This window comes from Ochotona princeps, chromosome 1, assembly GCF_030435755.1.
Source record: "Ochotona princeps isolate mOchPri1 chromosome 1, mOchPri1.hap1, whole genome shotgun sequence".
NCBI classification, from domain to species: Eukaryota; Metazoa; Chordata; class Mammalia; order Lagomorpha; family Ochotonidae; genus Ochotona; species Ochotona princeps.
Window position 1 is genome coordinate 108,819,000 of NC_080832.1, and position 22,972 is coordinate 108,841,971.

At 41.1% G+C, this 22,972-nt stretch overlaps 1 protein-coding gene across 1 annotated transcript in view; it reads right to left on the bottom strand.

Moving 5' to 3' along the window:
• The window catches only part of DNAH8 (dynein axonemal heavy chain 8), a 324,409-nt gene that overhangs the window by 58,331 nt on the left and 243,106 nt on the right, over positions 1 to 22,972 (bottom strand). Inside the window, exons 82-85 of the mRNA XM_058663714.1 lie at positions 16,869 to 16,990; positions 13,848 to 13,966; positions 11,101 to 11,303; positions 2,149 to 2,222 (exon numbers count right to left, since the gene is read on the bottom strand). Coding sequence (XP_058519697.1) covers positions 2,149 to 2,222; positions 11,101 to 11,303; positions 13,848 to 13,966; positions 16,869 to 16,990 — 518 coding nt within the window. The remainder of the gene's footprint in view (positions 1 to 2,148; positions 2,223 to 11,100; positions 11,304 to 13,847; positions 13,967 to 16,868; positions 16,991 to 22,972) is intronic.

Genomic DNA, 22,972 nt, shown 5'->3' on the forward strand with positions numbered 1-22,972 from the left:
AGAAGTAACTTTACTAATGTCACAGAGCCCCCACTGCTCAAGACACAGTTTCTGAATCAGAAAACACATTTATACCCTGTTAGAAACTAGTCAGATATAGCGAGCTAGAAAATGTGTTGTACAATAAATAAATGCTAAGGCACAATGTCAACGCAAGAGAAACACAACTCTCATCAGCAAAGGGGATGCATTGCCATGTGAAACCATGGTGTCCAGAGGAGAATGGGATTCAGTGTGAGATCACATCCTATTGACACAGACTTGTCGCTTTCTGGTTCCCCAGGCATCTCCTTTAGGGTCGTGCACGGTGGTCTCCTCTCTGTCCACTCTATCCCTTGCAGACACAGACCATGTTCCTGGCTCCGCCTGCCTGCTTATAGTCCATCCTTAGAAATGGCTCACTGTAAAATTCCCTAACATGTGTTTGAAAAGAACAAAAACAGAAACAGAAAAATCTTCTTTCTCAATGGTCAGAGTGAAGGGCAGGCTGAAGCTGGAAGTTAGAAACTCCCTCTGGTACTCCCACATTGGTGGCAGGGACCCCAGTACTGCAGCTGTTTCCACCCACCTCCCAGGATGTGCGTTAGCATCAAGTTGGGTCAGAAACAGAGGTGGTGCTTGATCCCAAACACTAAAATATGGGATGCTGGCATCCCAAGGGAAGACTTAAGACCTGCCTCTGGTTCCTTACTCTGAATCCCACAATATCAGCTTTGTCCTAAATCTAGTCCTCCTCCAGGTGGCAATGTGGTTGCACCTGTTCTTCCCCCTCCGCCCCCGATAATGCTATTATTATTATTATTTCTCCCACCTTGAGAAACAGAACATGAAAACTATAAAAATTAGTATCCCAGAAAGGGTTAGAGTGAATGCAGTATTTCAATTCAAAAGTTTATCACTCATTGAAATAAAAAAAATCATTTAAGTACTAAAGTGCCAAACTACTCAATAGAGTGAAACATTTGATCCAAGTAAAAAATAATTATATATAATTGCTTTGATATCTATAAATTAAATATAATATATTATTGAATTTAATTAAGCAATAAAGACTAAGGCTTAGGGCTTTTGAGAATTAATGACTAGCTTGAAAATTTGATGACCCAAGCAGAGTTTTAGCCCATTAACCCTCTCTGATCATTAATTCCCAGGGAAATGCCACACCAAAGTTGCTTTGGACATTATAAGATCAAAAGCTTAAAAATAAACCAAGATCTTATTTTATTTTTATTAATGGTGTAATTTCTTCTTACAGCTGGAATGGCCATACAGAGCATTTCTATAAAATTAATGTCCTGTGTATTTACTAGGTGTGATGGAAAATATTTCCCCAATGTTCCACTCAGCTTACAATTTTCAATAAAAACCACTATCAATATTTAAACATAACGTCCTCAAATAGTTCTGATTGGCCTGGAAGTATCCATTAACAAAAATGAAAACCCACCTTTAACCAAAAATTGAAACTTAACTGTTTTAGTCTGTCACTTCTTAAGTACTATCTATTAAGACTGATCACGAAACTTCACAACAGCTAGAATGGCATCTTTACAAACCAGAAGATGTGTCTTCTAAATTATAATTTAAAAACTGAAAATAAAACGGAGCATATACACTATGCAAATGATATATGTCTTTTCCATGGAGACATCAAGAGGAACCTTGTTGAAGTTTAGAATTCTCAGGTGCTGTGGATTGAAATGTTCTACATCCCCAAAGACTGACAGAGTAAAGGCTTGGTGCCTTAGGTGGTGGAGTCTTCAGCAAGTGGGGCCCAGGAGGTGGTCCTCAGGTCATTGGGAACATGCCCTTGGAAGATAGTTCTTACTCCCTCTCTCTCTCTTTGCATCCTCGCTCACTATATGCTCCTTATCCACCAACATGTCACCCTACTCCATTGGGTCATTACCACAGACTGCACCGTGCTGTTAGGACCCTGAAGCTCTGAAATGGGGGGCTCTATTAGTGAGCTGCCTCAGGAGTTCTGTAACAGTAATGAAAATGCTTGCTAGGACGCAGGTCATCAGAACTTGACTACAAACACACGTAAGTACTGAGGATCTCGGGAAGAATGCTTTGCCCATTCATCGCTGTTCTGTCCCTCAGTAGACCTGCTGGACACACGAGTTGTTGTCTTTTGGTACCTACCTGCTGCATTGACATCTGAATCAGCTTTCGAGCATGTACTTCTTGTCCTTGCCCCATTGAGATAGTTCTACATTCTGTAAGAGGGGAAAGGGTTCATGATGACCAAATGTAACTTTTATATAATAGGATTGGGATGAAAAACTAATTTCTCAATGGTGATAATCACCCTCACTCTGTTGCTTCCAAGAAGAATATTTTACTGTTTAAACAGACCTGACCTTGTGATCAGAAAAATACTCAGACCAGGGAATTGGAGGTACAACCTGGAAAGGTGGGAGGGCAAAGAGAGGAGGCAAAAGGCACATGGTTGGGCTTTTATTGAATTTCATACTCTTTGATCATGAGAAGGAGAAGAAGGAGCAAGACTGTAACTGGAGACACAGTTATAACACTTTCATTGGTATAATGAAAGTTCATAGAAAATGGATAAGCTTGTTTTGGTGCACAAAAAATGTAAGTCCATGCAATTTTTCAAAACTACTTTAAGAAAACATAGCCTTTTCCATGAACTACATGAAGAACTCTTATATGCATGGATTTCAAAAATTTCTTTACATCAAAACAAATTTATTTTTAAAAATTCTATTTTCCCACAAATTTTTAAAAGTCCCCTTCTCTTTAGAACAAATGTGGTTTTTGCTATTGATTTGGCAGGGGATTTCCCTTTGTGTTAAATTCAGCAGAAGATTTAGTAAAGACTTAATTTTCTGTTTATTCCTATTAGACATTGGGCATGCAGGATTTTCTGTCTGTGTGTTTGGGTTTTGTTTGCATGCTTGTCCATTTTTCTGAGATGGTATTCGAGGAAGCTCAGCTGTCTGAGCTAGATTTTAGCTGCTACTCCACTTACATCACCATTTAGAACTGAATGTAAAGAGAAAATGGAGACTATTTCAGGCCAAGTGTCACAATTTAGGGGAGAACACGCCATTTAGGAACAGACATCCTAGACAGGGAACAGCATTTGTGCCCTGCTATGTGAATGCACCAGACTGAAAAATTCTGAGAATCGCTCTTGGGAAACTGTTATTGGAAAATCACTGTGAAGCAAGGCTTTGTGACCCTGGAGTTTTCTTGAGTTTTAGAGAAAGGAGGAAAACATCATGAACCAGTGCATGGCTTTGCGAATCACTGAGAGAGAATACAAGGAACTAGAAGGGTGAAGGAGGTATATTAGGACACACCACATAAACGGCATCATGTGGTTAATAGCCAGGTAACTGTGCACGGGTCTGCAAGGTGCAACTTTAGCAATGAATTGTGGACTCGGGGCTATAGGGAAAAACAAGAGGTTGCCAGATGACTATGGAAGAGCACTAGGAGGATCAGGAATTGCAGTACACCAAGGGTTACTGAGCAAATGTGGATTGTCCCATCAAAGACCCGCTGTGAAGCTCTTCAGCTCCTACAGAGAATCAGACTCACCTTGTTCTGAGACCTGACCCACTCATACATTCCACTTTTCTCCAGCCACATTGGACTGCCCAGACATGCAAGCCTCATTGCTGTGGCCTCTACCTTTTTCTTGAGAGCTTCATGGGCTCACTCCCTTTACATCCCAAGTCTCTCTCACCTTGACTCAGAGCCTTCCCTGACCATCCTAACTTAAACAGCACACCTGTCCCATCACTCTACCCCTTACCACCTTACTTCTTCCTATTGAGTTATTTTCTTGGCATAGTATATATGCATTTGAAAGTCAATTATTGCTCATTTTTACACCAAAAAGGAATGTCAATTTCACTAGACAAGGGACTTATGCAGGGCCTACACACTGCACCATGCTCAGTAGGGGCTCAACACATTTTTTTCTTAAGTCTTTTAAATTGAGAGAGAATTCATGTAGTTGCAATTCACCATTTTAGAGTGTGTAATTCAACTGTTTTGAATATATTCACAGAGTTGTGTAACCATGACTTCTATCAAATTCCATATCATATCATCAACCCAAAAAGATGTTTCTTATTATTATCAATCACTCTGCACCACCCAGCCTTTCCTAACAAATTCCAATTTACCTCCTGCTTCTATTCTAAATATTGAGTGTAAATGGAATCATACAGCTTGTGGCCTTTTGTACACACCTTCTTTCAGCTAGCATATGCTTTGAGGTACAACTTTTTACTTTTTTATGGGTGAGGGCTGAGTCCATTATATGTATATGTCACATTTTTATCTATTTGCTGCTCAATAGATATTTTTGGATTCTTCTATACTTATTGGTATGAATAACACTTCAATGAACATTTATGTACACATTTTTGTAAGGATGTATGTTTTCAACTTTTGTGGGTACAGACTATTGTTGGTACAGACTATTTTACAAAATAGTTGCATTATATTCCCAGCAGCAATGAATGAAGGTTCTAATTTTCCACATCTTTACCAACACTTACTAATGTCCCTCTTTGATTACTGTCATCTTCTTGAGAGAGAAGTAGTATTTCATTATAACTTCGATTTTTATTTCCCTAATGACTAACCAGGCTGAGTATCTTTTCATATTCCCACTGGCTCTCCATATATTGCCATAGTCACCTTTTGATCACTATAATGAACTATCTGGGGTGACATACCTTTATAAGGAAGGCCATTTAGTTTGGCTCATGATCCTGAAGTCTCACAGTCCAAGATTAACCAGGCCCTACTGGGTCAGAAACTAATGATGGCTTTCTTGCTGGCAGAGTCCTGAAGTGATGCAAAACATCTCAAGACAAGAGACAGGGAGTGTGCTCATCTCTCTGTGATTATATGGTTTCATAAAGCCGCCAGGATTTAATCATGGCGACCTAAGGACTCAAGCCAATTCAAACACCATGATTGGAGTAATTCCTTACTCTTAATTGTAAGTATCAATAACATAAGACTTCGGGGTCCAACCTTTAACACAGGGGTCTTTGGATGACAGTCACAGTGAACATCTAAGAACCAACCTGCACCATCTTGCTGGGACAGATTTGTATTCAAATCCTTTGTTCATTTTTAAGTTGAGTTATTTGATGCTTTATTATTGAGTTGTAAGAATCCTTAGCAGATTCTGGATACTAAACCCTTACCAAATGTATAATAATGCCAAACATTTTCTGCCATTTTGTAGGTTGTCATATAATGGTGCCCACTGAAGCAAGAAACTTTCGCATCTTGATGAAGTCTAATGCTTTTTTTTTGCTTGTGCTTTTGGTGTCATATCTAGAAAACCACTGCTTAGTCTAAGGTCACAAAGATTTACTCTTACAGTTGCTATTAAGAATTTTGTGGTTTCAATTATTACATTTATGTCTCTGTTTTAGTTGGGGTTAATTTTAGTTTATACAGTAATATAATGGTCAAGCTTCTTTCTTTTTACAAGAGGATATGAGTTTTCCCAGCATCATTTATTGAAAAGACTATGTTTTCCCACACTGAATGTTCTTAGAACCCTGGCTAACAGTCAACTGACTCCATGTTAAGATTTATTTCTAGACTCTCAATTCTACTCTATTGAGGTGTGTGTGTGTGTGTGTGTGTGTGTGTGTGTGTGTGTGTCCTTGTACCTATATCAAATTGCCTTGATTACTGCAGTTCTGTAGTAAGTCTTAAAATTGAGAAATGTGAGTTCTACAGTTCAATTCATTCTTTTCAAGATTGTTTTAGCTAGTCTAGGTCCCATGCATTTCCCCACAAGTTTTCAGTTTTTTAATTTCCACCAAAATATGCAGCTTGGATATTGAAAAGGATTGCCTAAAATCTACTGATCAATTAGAAGAACACTACCAGTGTAAAGTCTTGTGACCTATGAACATGAGAATTCTTTTCCTTTACTAAGGCCTTACTTTTTAAACTGTGCTTTGTGATTTTCGAAGTGTAACTCTTGCACTTCTTTTGTTAAATTTATTTTAAAAATTTTTAATTGTTTTGGTTGTATATAGAAGAACTACAGTGGATTTTTAAATATTGATAATATATCCTCCAATCTGAGCTGGCTTATTAGATCTAATCATTTCTCATAGACTTCTTAGGATTTTCTACATGCAAAATCATGTCACCTGCAAATAAAGTCTGATAATATTTTTAAAAGATTTATTTGTTTTTTGTTGGAAAGTCAGATCTACAGAGAGAAAAGGAGAAATAGAGAGAAAGATCCTCTGTCTGCGAGTTTACTCCCCAAGGAGTCACAATGGCCAGAGCTGAGCCAATCCAAAGCCAGGAGGCAGGAGCTTCTTCTGTGTCTCCCACTAGGTGCAGGGTCCCAAGGCTTTTGGGCTGTCCTCTACAGCCTTCCCAGGCCACAAGCAGGCAGCTGGATGGGAAGTGGAGCAGCTGGGATACAGACGAGTGCCCATATGGGATCCCAGTGCACGCAAAGTGAGGATTTAGCCACTAGGCTACTGCACCAGGCCGTGGAAAGCACTTTTTACTAGCAGTACAATGTTCCATCCTGCAGAGGCACTCTGACTCAGGCTTCTGCTATCCTTTTAGCAACTTCATAATTCCGATTTTTCAATATTAAGAATATGACTGCATTCAACAGAAATCTTCATCTATACTTCTTAATGTTCTCTCAGGAGGAATTTACACACACATAGAAGAGCTTGAACAAAGCATACAAACTGTAAAATTTCAGTTTACATTAAAAAAGCACTATACATGTCTCCCCTGAAGTGCAACACTGTAATTACCAATGTGCATGCCAATCTCTGTGTTTTTATTTTATTTATGCTGCTTTTGACACACAGATGTCTTAAAACTTCATCCACTCACACTATCTAATGTTGTCTCTCGGTGAGAGGTTTAGTCCTGACATAGACTTTGTAAAAAATCAGCAATTCAACAGAATGTAGCTAGTCCAATACTTTCTTTTTCTTCTTTATAGCTTAATTTAAAGCACTTAATACCTCAACCAAGCCACGAGTTAGTTTTGAGTTTAGTGTGAGGTAAACTCTTAGATTTTCTTTCAGGTTAACCTGCATCTCAATGTTGTTGACTAATCCATTTTTCTTTCACTGACTTGAAACATTAATCTTCTTATATACTGATATTAATCCCATAGTGTAATTTAAAGGCTTCCATTTTGCTTCATTGATCTGCTTTGAGCCAGTTACATGCTGATTAAATGATCATCTTTGATAAGGTTTTTTTTTTAATATGGTATTGCTTATTCCTTTTTTGGCTATTTTTGTCCATTTATAATTCCAGATGATCTAAGATCCTTCTATTTTCCAATTAGAAAAAAGGCCACCTGAATTTCAATTGGACTTGCATTCAATTTATAGATTAATTTAGAAAATATTGACATTTTTACAAAACTGATTCCTTATCCTGGGTTTGTGGTTTAATTCTCCATTTACTCCAACTAGCTTTCATGTCTCTCTGAAAGTTTTATAGTTTTCTTCAACTGGGCAACTGTAAAATTATTTCTCAGCTTTATTTTTATTGCTATAGTGAATAGGACATCTATATTTTATTATATAAGAAAACGCTATTGATCTTTTTATGTATTTATTTTGCAACTAGTCACTGTACTGAACCATCCTATTAACTCTAATTGTTCTCCAGCTGATTCATTTGTGTTTTTAGTGTAACAATTACATTGTTTGAGAATCATGATGATTTTGATCCCTCCATTTTAGTAGTTCTATCTTTTATTTATAATTCTTACAATACATTGGCTATATTTTTCACAGCAATGCTAGATAATAGGGGCAATAGTGAAGACCTTCATCCTAGTCTGGATTTTAATGAGTATGTCTCTAGTTGTTCACCAATAAGGATGATGTTGATACCTGAAGTGAACATTCGTAAGATATTCTTCTGTTGCTACTTTTTAAAAATCAAATGTAAATGTTGAATTTTTATGAAATACCTTTTAACTATCAATCAAGATAACAATGACATAGCTTGAAGAAAGTAATTCCACTTATTGTTGGTATGAAATCTTTTAATAATTCATGTTCCCTATAGTCTAATATGCATATATTATAATTTCTGTACTGATTTTCTACAGCCCAATGAATCCTCCTTGTTTGTACTTTCAGTTTTATTGTAATTAGGATCAATCTGTGGGTTTCTTTCTTTATGCAGTTATTCTCTTGGTCATTTTTTATATCAGGATAGCCAATGTTAATAAAGAAGAAAACAGATTTTCTTCTGTTCTAAAGCAAAACAGAGCAGACACCAGCTCAGGAAAGTTCCATGGAACCCCCAAAGTCATTAAGCCTTTTTGCTGATCTTTAAGACCTTTCACTGAGGTCATAATTTTAAAACTCCCAGTTTTTCTCACACTGATGACTGGTCTATTCCAGGCGTCCTACTGAGAAAACTTTGTAATTTTATATTTTCTACAAGCTAGGTAATCTTCATGTGATTTTCCAATGTATTTTTGTAATTACATACCATTCTCTAATCATTTGAAGTATTTCATCTATACATATTGGTATATCTATTTGTCTCATTGTTTTTTTTTATTTTTGTGGTTTTCCATTTACATGTTTTCTTTAATTGGTCTTTGGACTCTTTTATTAAAAAATATTTATTTAGCTGTTTTAAAGACAGAGTATAAAGAGGAGGGGAACCAGAGAAAGAGAAAGATCTAATTCACTGATTCACTTCCCAAATGGCCATAAAGGTCAGGGCCGAGCCAAGATGAAGCCAGGAGCCATAAGCTTCCTCTGTATCTCCCAGGTGCATTCAGGGACATTAGCATTTGGGCCATCCTCTGCTGCTTTCCCAGTTTAATTGGAAGGGAGCTGGATTAGAAGTGAAGCAGCTGAGACACAATCCAGCACCCATATGGAATACTAGTGTTGCAGGTAGCAGCTTAACCCTATAGGCCACAACACAGGGGTTGGATTCCGCTTTCAATCCCACCCTTTTTTAGGGTCTCCAGCTTCTCCCCTCTTCTGCTCCCACTGGGGCTCTCCTGCTAAACCTGTCTGCTCTCCACCCTCTCCTCTTTGATTATCTGCTTTGAGTTTCTCGCTTGCAAAACCTGACCAGCACCACAGAATGTCCACAATCCACTTTTTCTTATAAATCATCATCATCATCAAAACCCTGGTTAGTTTTTCCAATCAAAGCACTGGAAGGGGATGAAAAGAAAGATCGCTGAGAAAGACCATTGTCTTTGACTATGGCATGATTTTGAGGCACTGTGCAACTGTAAGTCTGGTGGAGCACCCTGTTTTTCTAACTACATATCTTCTAAGAAATACTTCCCCTCCCAGAATAGTGGAAATTAATCCAGCACATTAAGAACTCACATGTAATTAACAAAAGGACAACAAGCTGATTGCCCCGGATGTAAGTCTTTATATATCCTATGATGAGCTTGCTCCACAGCAACAGTCTACTGACTGGCTCAGAATAGAGCGTATGATCAAAGTTAAGCCAGGGAGTGCCTTCTCTGGGATAATGAGACTAAGTGGAGCTTCCCTGGAAGACCTCAATATGCTGAGGCTGTTAAGCCACCAGAAGCCCTGGGTTTTGTCATGCAGAACTGGAGAAGAACAGTTTATGGCAAGAGAGAAAAAGAAGTCACAAATGTGGAGAGAGAAGTGAGACACAGTAGCAGCAAAGACCTACAAAGAAGATAATCTGTGGCAGATGTGCAAACTGTGAGAAGCATCACTGGTACTGGTGTGCTGTGGTGAACCCTAGGGCAGAACAGTCTGCCCTGAAAGCAGATGAGGGGACTTAACCATGGCAACTGTTAGTAGAATAAGGGGGCTGTCTGCACTGCATATCATTGTCCAGACAGAGGAAAGCAACTATTTAAACCCAGATCTGTGCACAACATACAAAGATGTGGCGACAAGGACCAGAGCAGGGCCAATAGGAACAAAGAGAACATAGACCACATGACCACATTGTAATAGTTCAGCACAAAGGGAAACATGTTTGCTACCTGGACCTAACCAAATCGACTTTCATAGCACGTGCACATTAACTTTATGATAAATTCAATGTAAGTTTTGTTTCATAGGGTAGACTTAGTAATTCATAACCAAACACTTTTATCATCTTTTTTAAAGTCCCCAGTGACGAATCCTACAAGTGCTACAGTATTCTGAAGCAAAGATCCCAGCTGGCAAGACCAACATTGCAATGGCAGAGTATGAAGAGAGGACACATTTCTTGCAACCCCCATTAGAGGATGGTTCAGTCCTATCAAGACGACTTCTGCTTCCCTGTCCTTGAGTCCTCATGACTAAAGCCCTGCCGTCCAAACTTATGGCTTCCTAACTGCTCGCTCTACCTCCTTCCCCTGAAGTTTAGCTTTCCTTCTGTCTCCCAGCCGCCTCCCCTGGGAAATTGTCTTCTGTTTCTTAGGATCTGACCTCAAGATACCAACAGCGTGATGCTCTCCTCTGCACCACAGGCAATCTGAGTATCTCTGAATCCTGTGACAAGCCACTTCTAGGAAACTCCATTGCCACAATTGTCACTTTGTCTCTGATTACATGTTTACATCTCTGTGTTTCCCAGCCTGCTGTGTTTTTCTCTGCTCTCCAGGAACCTACCACATTGCTCCTATTACACAGTTATTGAAGGAAAGCATGAATGGATGATTCTCTAATTCCTCTGCATTACAGTAGTGATTGTTTAATGATGCTTCAATTTGTGACAGAAGAAGTTTTGCTGTAATTTTATAAAGAGGTGGTGATATCACAGACTCATTCATGTTAAGTCTGCTATCCAGGCAGATGGCCATCTGCCTACAACTTCAAACAAAAAAACCAAAACCAGTGGTGTATGGTAGACTAGCTGCATTTGTCTTTGCATAAGGGCACCTGTATTGCCTTCCTCACTCTAGCAGGTAAGAAAGGGATGAAAGAGAAAGAGGTTTAATACTTTTTTTCTAACTTCATTTTACAGACAATATTTCTAAGAATCAGCTATGACATTATAAAATGCAAAATCTGGACCAAAATAAATACAGAGGTTCCACTACATTTCTGAGGTCACTCATCATACCTAGCTTCAGTTTCTTGGCCAAGGCATCAATCTGAATGGTGGGATCAGATCCCATGGACAGGAAACAAATCAGAGGTGTTCGTGTGTCACTTTCTTCCCAGGTTTTCTCTAGATTTAAGATGACCGGTTCTGTGTACTTCTCATCCAAGGAATCTGCAATATACTTTCTTGCTTGAAAAACAGTACGATCTGGGCACCAAGACCTAAAAATAAATGCAACTTAGTGGAAATAAATTCAGCACATTAGGAACTCACACGTAACTAACAAAAATGACGAGAAGCTGATTGTCCTGGATGTAAGTCTGTGTATGAGGGGTGCCAAGGTTTCCCATCCCTGGATGAGCACAAATTTAACCAAGTGGTTTGGGTGCCAGGCATTGGCAAAAAGCAAGGCAGATCAGGTAACGAGCCACATTCTCTGCCAGCTGTGCTCCACTCCCTTGCAAGCTTTGAAGCTCCACCGTCTTCAGGGGAGAAGCAGTGCACCAAGGATACCAAAAGCAAGTTGATCAGCAAGCAGATATGTCATGTCTTTCATGTATTGCACACAGCTTTTATGTCACACCATTCATGTCCTGCACATCATAGTAGTACCCAGGCACATTAAATCAATGTCATTTGACGTTTGATATGAGACCACAGAAAAGCACTGCAGATTCTTACCATTCATGGGACATAGAAACAATTTTTAAGTGATGGATAAAAGAGACGGATACATTTGTTCTAATAAAAACAAGCAGACCTCTTTCCTCTGTAGACTATGAGGTCATCATTGCTGCCACTCTGAGCACTCCTGAGAGTGCCAATATCCAGGAAGAAATGTTCTCTCAAAGTGCAAGCGTGAGTGTATGACATTAAGAAAAGGGAAAAAACTGCTCCAAAATAACCCCTCTTTTGTTATTCTTTTTGTGGATTCATCTTCCCCTAATTCTATTATTCTATTGTCCACTTTAGCTACCAATCACACACACACACACACACACACACACACACACACACACACACACAGAGTTTCCTAATATAGAAGCCACGTTAGCTTCTGAAAAAAAATGAGAAACTGCTGAAAGTGAGAGAAGAGAAGAATGTTTCAGAATGCACCTCTTTAATATCAATTTCAGACTTTGGCTTTCATTTTCATACAAAAATAGCATTTCCGCATCTCAACAGTGCCAAACTTTTGGCTCTCCTCCTCAAAGGAAATTGAATTTTAGCTTATAAACTAATTGCCTTGTGATTTTTGTGAGGCCTATTTACTAAAAGAAGTAATTCAACAAGAAGAAAAGATGATCCACCCAACAGTAACTGATGAGCAAAGTGAATGAATACTAAGAGCCTTTCTTATTTCTTTTGCCACTCTCTGCCTCCATCACCATTTTGCTTGGTTTATCAAGGAACTGAAGCACTGTCACCACAAAACCACAGTTTGGAAGTGCATTCATTTTTTAAAATTTATTTTTGACGATGTTTACATGGTTGATTAGGGTGGGAAAGGTCCAGGATCAGGGGGAAATGGGTGATACCTTTGTTTCCACATTTCCTTTTCCTTCTTCCTGGGGAAAAGGGAGAGACTAGGGGAGAAACCACACCCACCCTCCCAACTACCTAAGCATCTGGGTATGGGGAATGGCCACCCAACGTCATTCCAAATCCTTAATGTGGATCATGCCCCAAGGGTTCTGCTCAAGTGATTTTCACAGTTCTGAAATGCTGTTGATCTCACAGATGCCAGGATGAGCAACTCCTTCCAAGGTCCATTGGTTGACACAATCCTCCCTCCCCCGAGTCTACATTTGCTCAGATATTTGTTGTCATGCTTCATTGGGGTAGTTGACCAATTTGTTCTGCCCTCCTTTCTCTGCTGTGGTATCAGATGTCCTCCGCAGGCTCCAGTGGACTGCCACATCCTCCATGTGCAGCTGGGTATGCTGTCCACTGCACCATCTTCAGTAACTGAGGAGGTTCTGCTCAGACACATGCACTTCACTGTCAGATCACAGGTCCCAACACTCTCCCCGTGGTTGGAGCTCTGAGTTCAGCAGTTCATTTGGGGAGACTTAAAAAAAAAATCTCAGCTGAGATGATCTCAGTTTCACTGGGATAGTTGATCAATTTGCTCTGCTCTCCTTCCTCTGCTATGGTACCAGATGTCTTAAGCAGGCTCCAATGTTCTGACATATCCTCTATGTGCAGCTGGGTATGCTGTCCACTGCTTCATCAAAGCCACTGAGGAGGTCCAGTTTTGACACATGCACTCCATTTTCAGACCACAGGTCCTATCACTCTCCCCATGATTGGAGTTACGAGTTCAGCACTTCAGCTTGGGGGAACCTCAAAGAAATCTCATCTGAGGTAATCTCAAACCTATTTCTTGTGTGTGCACCCACCGATTCGGTGTCCAATTGATTCTGTCATCCACATTAGCCTATGTCCACACTGGTAATTGCAATTGCTAGGTCAGATCTATCTCCAACTCCAGTTTTTCATGCAAACCAAAGGGTGCTGTGGCCCAGCCCAACCCTGTCCTCCACATAGTCAACCATCACATACACCTTTGGGAGCTGCAGCCAAGTCAAACTGATCCCCAATAACTCATAAGGGTGTCTCCCAGCCCTGGTTTCTGTGTTGGAAGTGCATTTATTTCTTACATTATTCACACGAGCACCCTGAAATCAATTCACCAAGGGAAAAGATGTCACTGAATGGCACAATGAGTGGTACTTCTGGGACTGGGTAATACCTAGCCTCACCTGATGAGTAAAAGTTTGCGGCAGGTGTCTAGTGAGTCATTATATCCATCAGGGATAATTTCTTCCTCTGGAGCATCTCGATCAAACCAGTTTTTCCACCCCTTCTCATTGCGAGATACCTAAGAAAAACAACCCAATCAGCAATGCATGGCTTGGGAGAGGATCTTGGGAAACCTTAGAGAGTCACTCTGCATGGACAGATGATTTCTCAAGCTATATGAACAATAGAGTTCATATTCCTTTTCAGGCCAAATTCATGTCCCAGCTCTTCTATTTCTGATCCAGCTCCCTACTAAAGGCCTGGGAAAGCAGCAGAGGATGGCTCCAGTGCTTGGGTCCCTGTACCCATATGGGAGACCTGGAAGAAATTTCTGGCTCTTGGCTTCCCATTAGCTTAGCTGTGTCCATTGCGACCAGGTGAGAAGTGAACCAGTGAATGGAACACCTCTCTGTCTCTCCTTTTCTCCCTCTGTAAAATATGCCTTTCAATTAAAAATAAATAGATCTCTTAAAAAACCAGTGACAGGTGGCAGAATCAAAACTTCTATTTTCCAGACACTCCCCTATCTTGAGACCTTCAATCTAAGAATGGAAGAAGTTTCTCTGGGTCCTAGTCTCAAATAGCTACATTTTTGTTTATTTCTTTTTGTTTTTGTTTTCAGAAGCACAAGAGGGGAATCTCAGGTTTTTAGAGGCACTAAAAGGTGCTCTCTGCAGCCCAAGTGCTCTCAAGACTAATGACCAAACACACAGCCTGGTGAGCCTATCCCAGCTCCTCGGCAGCAATCAGGCCACTTGTTCCACGGTGTAAGCACTTTTTAAAATAACCACAGTGGTGTTCAACAAGAGCAGAGGCTCTTCTCCTGAATGCCATGTGCCACACTACAGATTGAACTTTCACCTCGGCTGGCTCCAATTTTTATTGAGAGGTTTAACTCTCTCTGGAGTCACACACCATTATGATATAGCATAGAATGCACAAGAAAACAGTCACTTGGTTAACACGGATGCTCCAACTTTGACCTTGAGAATTAAAGATGAAGGAGGACTTCTGCCATCTTTTTCCTGAAGTCTACAGTAGCTTTTCCTGCTTGACTGCTTCCAAAGACTGCTTCTGGCTTGCAGCTTCCCTGCCCTGCTGTGTGTTTGAATGGGAGCATTGCCTCCCAAGCGCCCCCTGCAGGCCAGTTTCTCACCCAAGACCAGAAAGAAGGCAGCTGGAGAAAAAAGGGATGATTCTTCTCATCCTACCACTGAACTTCCACCTGCTGATATTTAAAAAAAAAGATTTATTTATTTGAAAGGCAGAGTTACAGAAAGGAAGGATAAATAGTGAAGAAGAGAGAGAGAGAGAGAGATTCCATTTACTCATTCACCCCCCGAAACAGCCATGCTGGCCAGGGCTGAGCCAGATCAAACCCAGGAGTCGGGGACTTCATCCAGGTTTCTCCCACGTGGGTGGCAGAGTCCCAAGCACTCGGGTCATCTTCCCCTGCTTTTCCAGACACATTAGCAGGGAGTTGGATTGGAAATGGAGCAGCCAAGACTTGAACCAGTGTTCATATGGGATGCTGTCATTGCAGGCAAGAGGTTAGGCTTTACCCTATTTCCCACAACACTGGTCCTTCCACAGGATACTTCAAACTGACCACAGTAGAGTCGCATCAGTGACAGGCAATGCAATGACTTCCCAGTCACATGCTATCCGCTTCCATTTCTCCCTCCTTTTCCTAGTCCTCACGTGTTAACACAAATCTCTTTCAGGTATTCAACAGCTTGGGAGTTACTGTTATGAAGTTATGTTTGCTTCAGTCTCTGGCACCATCTCATTGGCAGATTGGTATTCAGCTTCCTCCCTCCCTTCCCACTGACAGGTCAGACCGGTGGCACTTCAGAGACACCTCTAAGCAGACACAGCTAATGTAGTACACTAGTTAGAAGACCTGTGATTACAGCATGAAGCTTCTGGCAAGCTGTAACCCAATGTGACACCATTTGTCAGTCACCAGTAACCATAGGCAACATCAGTGACAGGCAGTTGCAATGTCTTAACTCTGAGTTATATCATTGTTTTCCCATGGCAGTGAAATCAACAACTCACAACACCCAACTTCATCATCAAAGAAGAGAAATCATGGTAGAACAGGTTAAGCTGTCACTTGGGAAGCCCATCTCTCATACTGGAGTGACACTTCGAACCCTGGTTACTCTGCTTCCTTTTCAGTTTGTGAAAAATATACCTTGGAGGCAGCAATGATGGTCCAAGTACTTGGGTCCCTGACATCCTGACTGGACAACCAGATGGAATCTGGGGCTCCTAGTTTTGACCGGGCCCAGCCCTTGCTGTTGGCAATATGTGAGGATACTTATTAGGAATGGTGTTGTGTTGCCTCAGGTTAAGTCTCTTGCAACACCAGCAGCCCTATCAGAGCAGAAGTTCAAATACCAGCTGCTCTGTTTCTATTCCAGATTCCTGCTCATGTGCCTGAAGCAATAGATTATATCCTAACTGCCTGGGCACCTGCCAGCCACGTGGGAGATCCAGTTAGAATTCCAGGTTCCTGGCTTTTGTTTGACTTAGCCATGACTTGTGGTCATTTTGGGGAATGGACTAGTGGATGAAAGGTCATTTTCTCTGACATTTTTCCTTTCAAGTAAATAAGTAAATCTTGAAAAAATTTCAAATCTGCACAAGTTGCCCCATCACAGACAGAAACGAAAGTTTAAAAACATATGTAACCTACAATGAACGGGAACCACCCACAGGCTGTGAATCTGACAGCAACTCAAGCAGGCACCATCCAAACAACCCATGCCCACAACACAACAGGAAAAGATGGCTCCCTGGCCTGAGGGCAGATTCTCTCTGAGGCCCATCTGCCCAGAATCTCCCTAGATAGCCACAGCACCCAAAACCCACACCATGGTGCTGGCTCCTCGGGACGAAGGGAAGGTTGCCAGGAGGCTCCCATTGCAATGGCCTGGGCGGGCATCCTCTCCCTCTCATCAACCCTTTATTACCTGGTTCATGATTTCCGCAAATTGTGGCAGTTTACTCAGCTCCACTAGATTCAGCCACGTCATGTCGAGGATCCAGCGGAATGGTTTCGGGGGGCAGGCCTTCAGATCCAGAGCTGCTCCCCCTGGGGAAAAAGCAGCCAGCATGAATCAGGGCCAGCTTGGACTCTGTCTTCAGAAATTTATTCCTCAAATAATGTGAGATAACTAGATTACATAAAATATGGGAAAACTGGAAAATAATCAAATTATAGAAAATATAATTATCTCTCTTTTTTTGGGTCCATCTTCTGCAAGTCTTCATGTTTTATTTACTGATTTATACCATCTTATAAAATACAACAGCAGCCCTCCATCATTTTGTCCTACAAAAAACTCTTTTTTTCTCGCATGGTTATGATTGATTGCATTTATTTATTTATTTATTTATTTATTTATTTATTTATTTATTTTAAAGATTTATTTATTTTAAGGAGTCACAGAGAAAGAGAATCTGTTAAGTCCTTCATCTTATGGCATATTCCTCAGATGGTTACAATGCCCAGAGCTGAGGCAGGCTGAAGCCAACAGCCAGGAGTTTACTCCCAGATCTCCCATGTGCATGAACTGGCACCCATATAGGATGCCAGCAGCGGCTGTACCTGCTGCACCACAGCGTGGATCCCTATTGGTTTAATAATCTGAAATTTACAATTTGTCTGTCAATGAATAGGTTGATCTTCCCATGTGTAATTTTAAATATATATATTCATTTAATATATATTTAAATACATATACTGTATATAACATATTTATATTATATAAATATATATTATAGCTATATGTAAATATATATAATATATTTATTTAATAGGTATTTAAATATATGTACACATATATATACTATATATAATATATATATGATCACTTTTCAGTTATTTCCCAAGTTTAATATCTAAGATTTTTTGTTAACGGGTTATATACATGGATAGACAAACAGGTAGATGGGGCAGGAAGTAAGAGAAGGAAGGAGAAAAAAAGGAGAGAGATAATTGGTAATGATACAACACATCTGTGAGATTTTTAGGGGGCAATAGTGTTCAAATCACTTTTCAACAATATTGGGTGAGCATCCTCTCAGCATCTGTCATGTCTGGGGCCCTGGGGAGACAGACGGCAGAGAAAGCCACGCAAAGCCTCTCCTCTCCTGGGACTGGCAAGCTAGTGGAGAACAGGAATTACTGCATGAGATCATACACCCCATGTGACTGTTTCCCAACAAAATCCATGATTATATTTGCAATTTCAAATTTCCTCTCTCACATGTTGAATTTTAATTCCAGCTCCACTTGTTGCGTAACTCAGATGGATACAAAACAGTGCTTCTGGCATGGACATCCTCCCACTGATCTCTCAGCCCGTGGGGAGACCACAGAGGCCAGAGGGACAGCAGCTCTTAGCTCTTCCCTGTCTGGTGCCTTCCTGAGAAGGCCTGTGAGCTGAAGCAGTCTTACCATGGAAGCCTCGCTGTTCCCCCAGGGAGGACTTGGGGGTCAGCAGCTGCGGGAGGCCACAGCATCTCTGCTGCATGTGAACCTTCTGCTCCATGTCCTGCTCACGGCCCCCACTCCCTCTCCCCGTCACTGCTCAGAGACGGCTCATTGGCAGCGGACATAGCCACCAGAGAGAGAAACACCTGCAGCCTGAAGGATGGCACCTCTCCAGTGCAGAAGCTAGCTTTGCTGCTTTTCCTCTTAGTCGTTCCTAAAGAAATGTTTTCGTGTGACTGCAACTGGACAATCAAGGCTCCTCTCCCCTTGTAGACCAGCAGACTTCCCTCTGCTGCCTAACACACGACCAGCCCACAACAGTCGCTTTCCTGGATGTTGCATAGTAACTTGTTATCTCATAATAGTTGCATTTGCTAAAAGTCTGCTGCACCGACCCTTTTGGGTACCCAATAAAACTGGACATGATGGGCTGCAGCCAGAACAGTAACTTGCCTGACCAGAATGGCTAGACAGCTACCTTACAGTTCCAACTCTGCCCAATGACACATCCCATGGCATTTCAGTGCCATCTTTGAGCACACCGGGCACGTAAGGCCTCATTGAATAAGGCATATGGTCTGCACCTATTGTGTTCCATCGCTGAGTTTTGACCACCCCCCATTAACTTCATAAACTCCCCAGTTGCCTCTCTGAATAAGGAGACAAATTTAGGTTTTGTTGTTATTATTTTTTCACATCACTGTGCAAGCTTTTGATAATGGCTTTATTATTTTTCCAAAAATGCAGTGGGTATTTTTCTGATGAGTAGTAGAGGCTTGAGTGAGCAGGCATGCTGCTTCACAGCATGTCTGTAAGTTTTGGAGACACTAAGAGAAAACATCTAAACTCCCTCTGTGATCCCAAACATACTGTACACTCAACTCACCTGATTTCCCTCAAACACTTAGCCTTGCCACTAACTATCAACCTGGATGAAGAACTCATGTCTCCCCTAGCTTTCTATTCTGTCAAACAGATGTGATCACAGACTCTACCAGTTTGGTTGCTGTGAAGACTAAATAAATTAATGTGTATGAGTGCTGGTGTTGCAGCACTATGGGTTAATCTTTCTGCTTGCCATGCCCACATCCAGATCAGAGCACAGATACTGATCTTGGCTAATCTACCTCCAATCTCGTGGCCTAATACACCTAGGAAGCAGCATTTGATGGCTCAACAACTTGAGTCCTTGCCACCCAAGGGGAAGACCTGGATGGAGTTCTTGGCTCCTTGTTTCAGCCTGGCCTACTCTATCGTAGGTATTCGGATACCTACATACCTAATACCTATTGTAGGCATTTGGAGAATGGATGCGTGGATGAAGAAATCTATCCTAAACACTCTCTCCCTTGCCTTTCAAAAAAACCAATAAATGTTTTTTGAAAAATGAATGTATCTGAAAAGCTTACAGCAGTCTTGCCCCACAGTAAGACTTATGCAATCACTAGTGATTATTTTAACATTCTTTCTCTCTCTTCCTCTCTCTGCTTTAGAGGGCTCAGGTACAGCCCAGCCTGGAGAGCAAGAGCAGACTCCTCCCCTAAGGATCCTTCTTGTCCACGGTCTATGATGAAACAAAGATAATGCCTTTCTTAAATATAACAAAGCAGGGAAAACAGGAGTATTAATTGCTCCATAATGCAGGATTGACCCAGGATTCACTGCACATTTCCTTTTTGGTTTTTTTTTTTAGATTTATTTTTATTTGAAAGGCAGAACCACAGAGAGAAGGAGAGACAGAGGGATCTTCCACCCCCTGGCTCACTCCTCAATTGGTTGCAACAGCTGAAGCTGCATAGTCAGGAGCCAGGAGACCCCCTGCATCTCCTATGTAGATGCAGCAGCCAAGAGCTTGAGTATCCTCTACTGCTTTCCCAGAGAGCTGGACTGCAAGTGAAGCAGTTAGAATTCGAACCGGTGCCCATAAGGGATGCTGGTGCCACAAGAGGAGGCTTAGCTTACTATGCTATGGCACCGGTCCCCTGCAACCCTTCTTGAATCCTAACCAAGTGAATGGAACAGTCAAGATTTGAACTGGGACTCATATGGGATGCCAGGGTTGCAGGCAGAAGATTAATTTGTTACACCACAGTGCTGGCCTATTCACTGTTCAAAGTGTTCCAGTATCCTCAGCTGAAGAAAGTCAAAGTCACCTTGCAAATCTTGCAGGACACAAATGGCAATTGATACACTAGAACTGTCACTCTTGGGAAATCAAACACTCCCTCTATGACAAATAACTCCCTTCCCTACCCCACTCCCAAGTATTGAGTTCAAAATCATTTCTTTAAAAAGTAACTGTGGAAAAAAAAGCAACTGTGATCCAAGAGCCATATTTATCAACTTGGTAAAAAAACCAAACAAACAAACAAAAAACCCTCAGAGACAAATCACACTATTTTTTAAAAATGGCTCAGTTAAAATGCAAGTCATTTGGAAACTACAACAAACTGTACTATAAACCAGTTTTTTTAAAAGAAAGTTTAGAGAACAGACTTTTTTCTATTGAGCTATTTGTGCTTGTCAATCAACCTGTCACACAATCCCAAACTAATCTTCCTGAAGCACTGCTCTGTTCGTGCCACATCCCTGTTAATAAAACAGCTGATGGCTCCCCACAGTCAACTAAATGAAATCCAGATTCTTCTCACTGGTTCTCCTGGCCCCATACAATCTGCTCCTCCCTGGCTCTCTGGTTTTATGAAATGGGGTCACAAATGTGCTCACATCACAACGCAGGTGTGCAGACTTCCTGATACTTCTGTAACAAATCCAGTCTTCCTGATGAGTCCCTCCCTACCATGTGCTTGTATGTCTCAGTAGTCTCTGACTTATAGACCCCTCTTTCATAGCACCTACACACTTTCCAGTAATAGCTCTGGTGTGTCTGGGCTTGCTAAGCAAGATGAGGCAGATGGGGGCTCTGTTTTGGTGGGGAGACTGTCTCAGACCTACCTGCATGAGTCTCAGACAGGGGTGGGTGCTTGGTACTGCATAACTACTACAAAGCCTATTGGACCTACAGGGATGTGGGAATTACACACACAGCCCAGCACCTCACCTGGGCACATTTTCAAAGTTCTTTGGCCCCTGCAGCTTCTAGATTTGAACACAAGTTCTCCACTAAGTTTTAGCCCTCTCAGTATTTCCCTGTTTCCACACTCCAACTTTAAAAAATCGTGGACTCATCATCTTCTACAAGCTCCTCAATGTTGCTTCCTCAGTGGACATGGCATTGGGCTAAATTCAGGGACACCTGCTATTTGAATATTTCCCTAGCTTCCTTTTCTACCCACCTGAGGCTCAGCCTCAGTGGAAAAGAGATGAGGATGTTTGCAGTGGACCTCTTTATTCTGCTACCAACTCCCCTTTCTCTTCTACCACCATCGCAGACTAAGGTACCAGGTTTCCCAGTGGCCACACTGACAGAAGGGATTCAGGAAGCAAGGCTGGTTTATTGCTAAGGAAAGATGTAAAGAGCATGTTTCCTATCCCACTTAACATTCCTTAGGTTTTTAGACCATTTGGGCTGAGGTAAAAAGAGACTATGTACAGGGTAGCTTTAAATCAACAGACAATTATCTGTGACAGTTTTGAAAGCCAGAAACTGTGAAATCCAAGAGCAAAAACCCAGCAGACCCAGTGCCTGCTGAGGATCTGACTGCAGGTTAAGGTGAATCCCATTCACAATGGCTATGCCTCATGGCCATAACCATGGCCTAGTTACCTAATACTATCACCTTGCAGTTAGTATTTCAATGCATAAACTTTGGGACAACACAAAAATTCAGACCATAGCATACTTAAAGAAGGTTTCCCCAATTTGTTTCTACTAGCGGATTCTTATCTGCTTCAGTGTTCTCACACCACACTGCCTAATGTCCCTCAATACTGAGGTGCAACCCAAAATCCAAGCAAGAGCTTAAAAGATGGCTAAAACGAGTAAAATTCACCTTCTAAATGTGGTAAATCCAAGCTAACTTTATTTAAATGTCACTATGATGCAGGGTCCACATGCTTTGACCCTCCTCTGTTGCACCTGTCTCCTCTCTCCTGAATGGTACCTTTGTTTCCTTGCTGGTCGCCCACAGCCTCCCACCTTCATATACTGAGATCACATAATCAGCCAGCACCTATTCCTCTCCCTGGCTCTTGGTACCATACTACTTTCCCCCTTAACATGCCTTAAGACACCAATGTTCTCAGGTGTATGATACCTGAGAAAAATCAGATGACATATTCAATTGCCTCTGAATTTAAAAAACTACAACGTATGCTATGAAGAGGCAAGGAAAAAATTCTGGAGCTCATACAAAATCAAAATTGGATCTATAGAAGGAATTAACTGAAGTATAAAAAGAATAATAAAAAGGTATAGATGATTGCCTGTTTATTATAAATAGGGTATGAAGATAAAAAAGTGAATCACATTGTACCACCTTGTCATCTGAATTTGGTAATACTTAAGTTATCTTTTTACTTCCCATGGTTCTGGTTGTCATTTCCATCTCCCACTTTTGTAGCTGTCACATTGTTTGGGTTCTCCCTTCCAAATGTCCACTTGATATAGTAAATGAA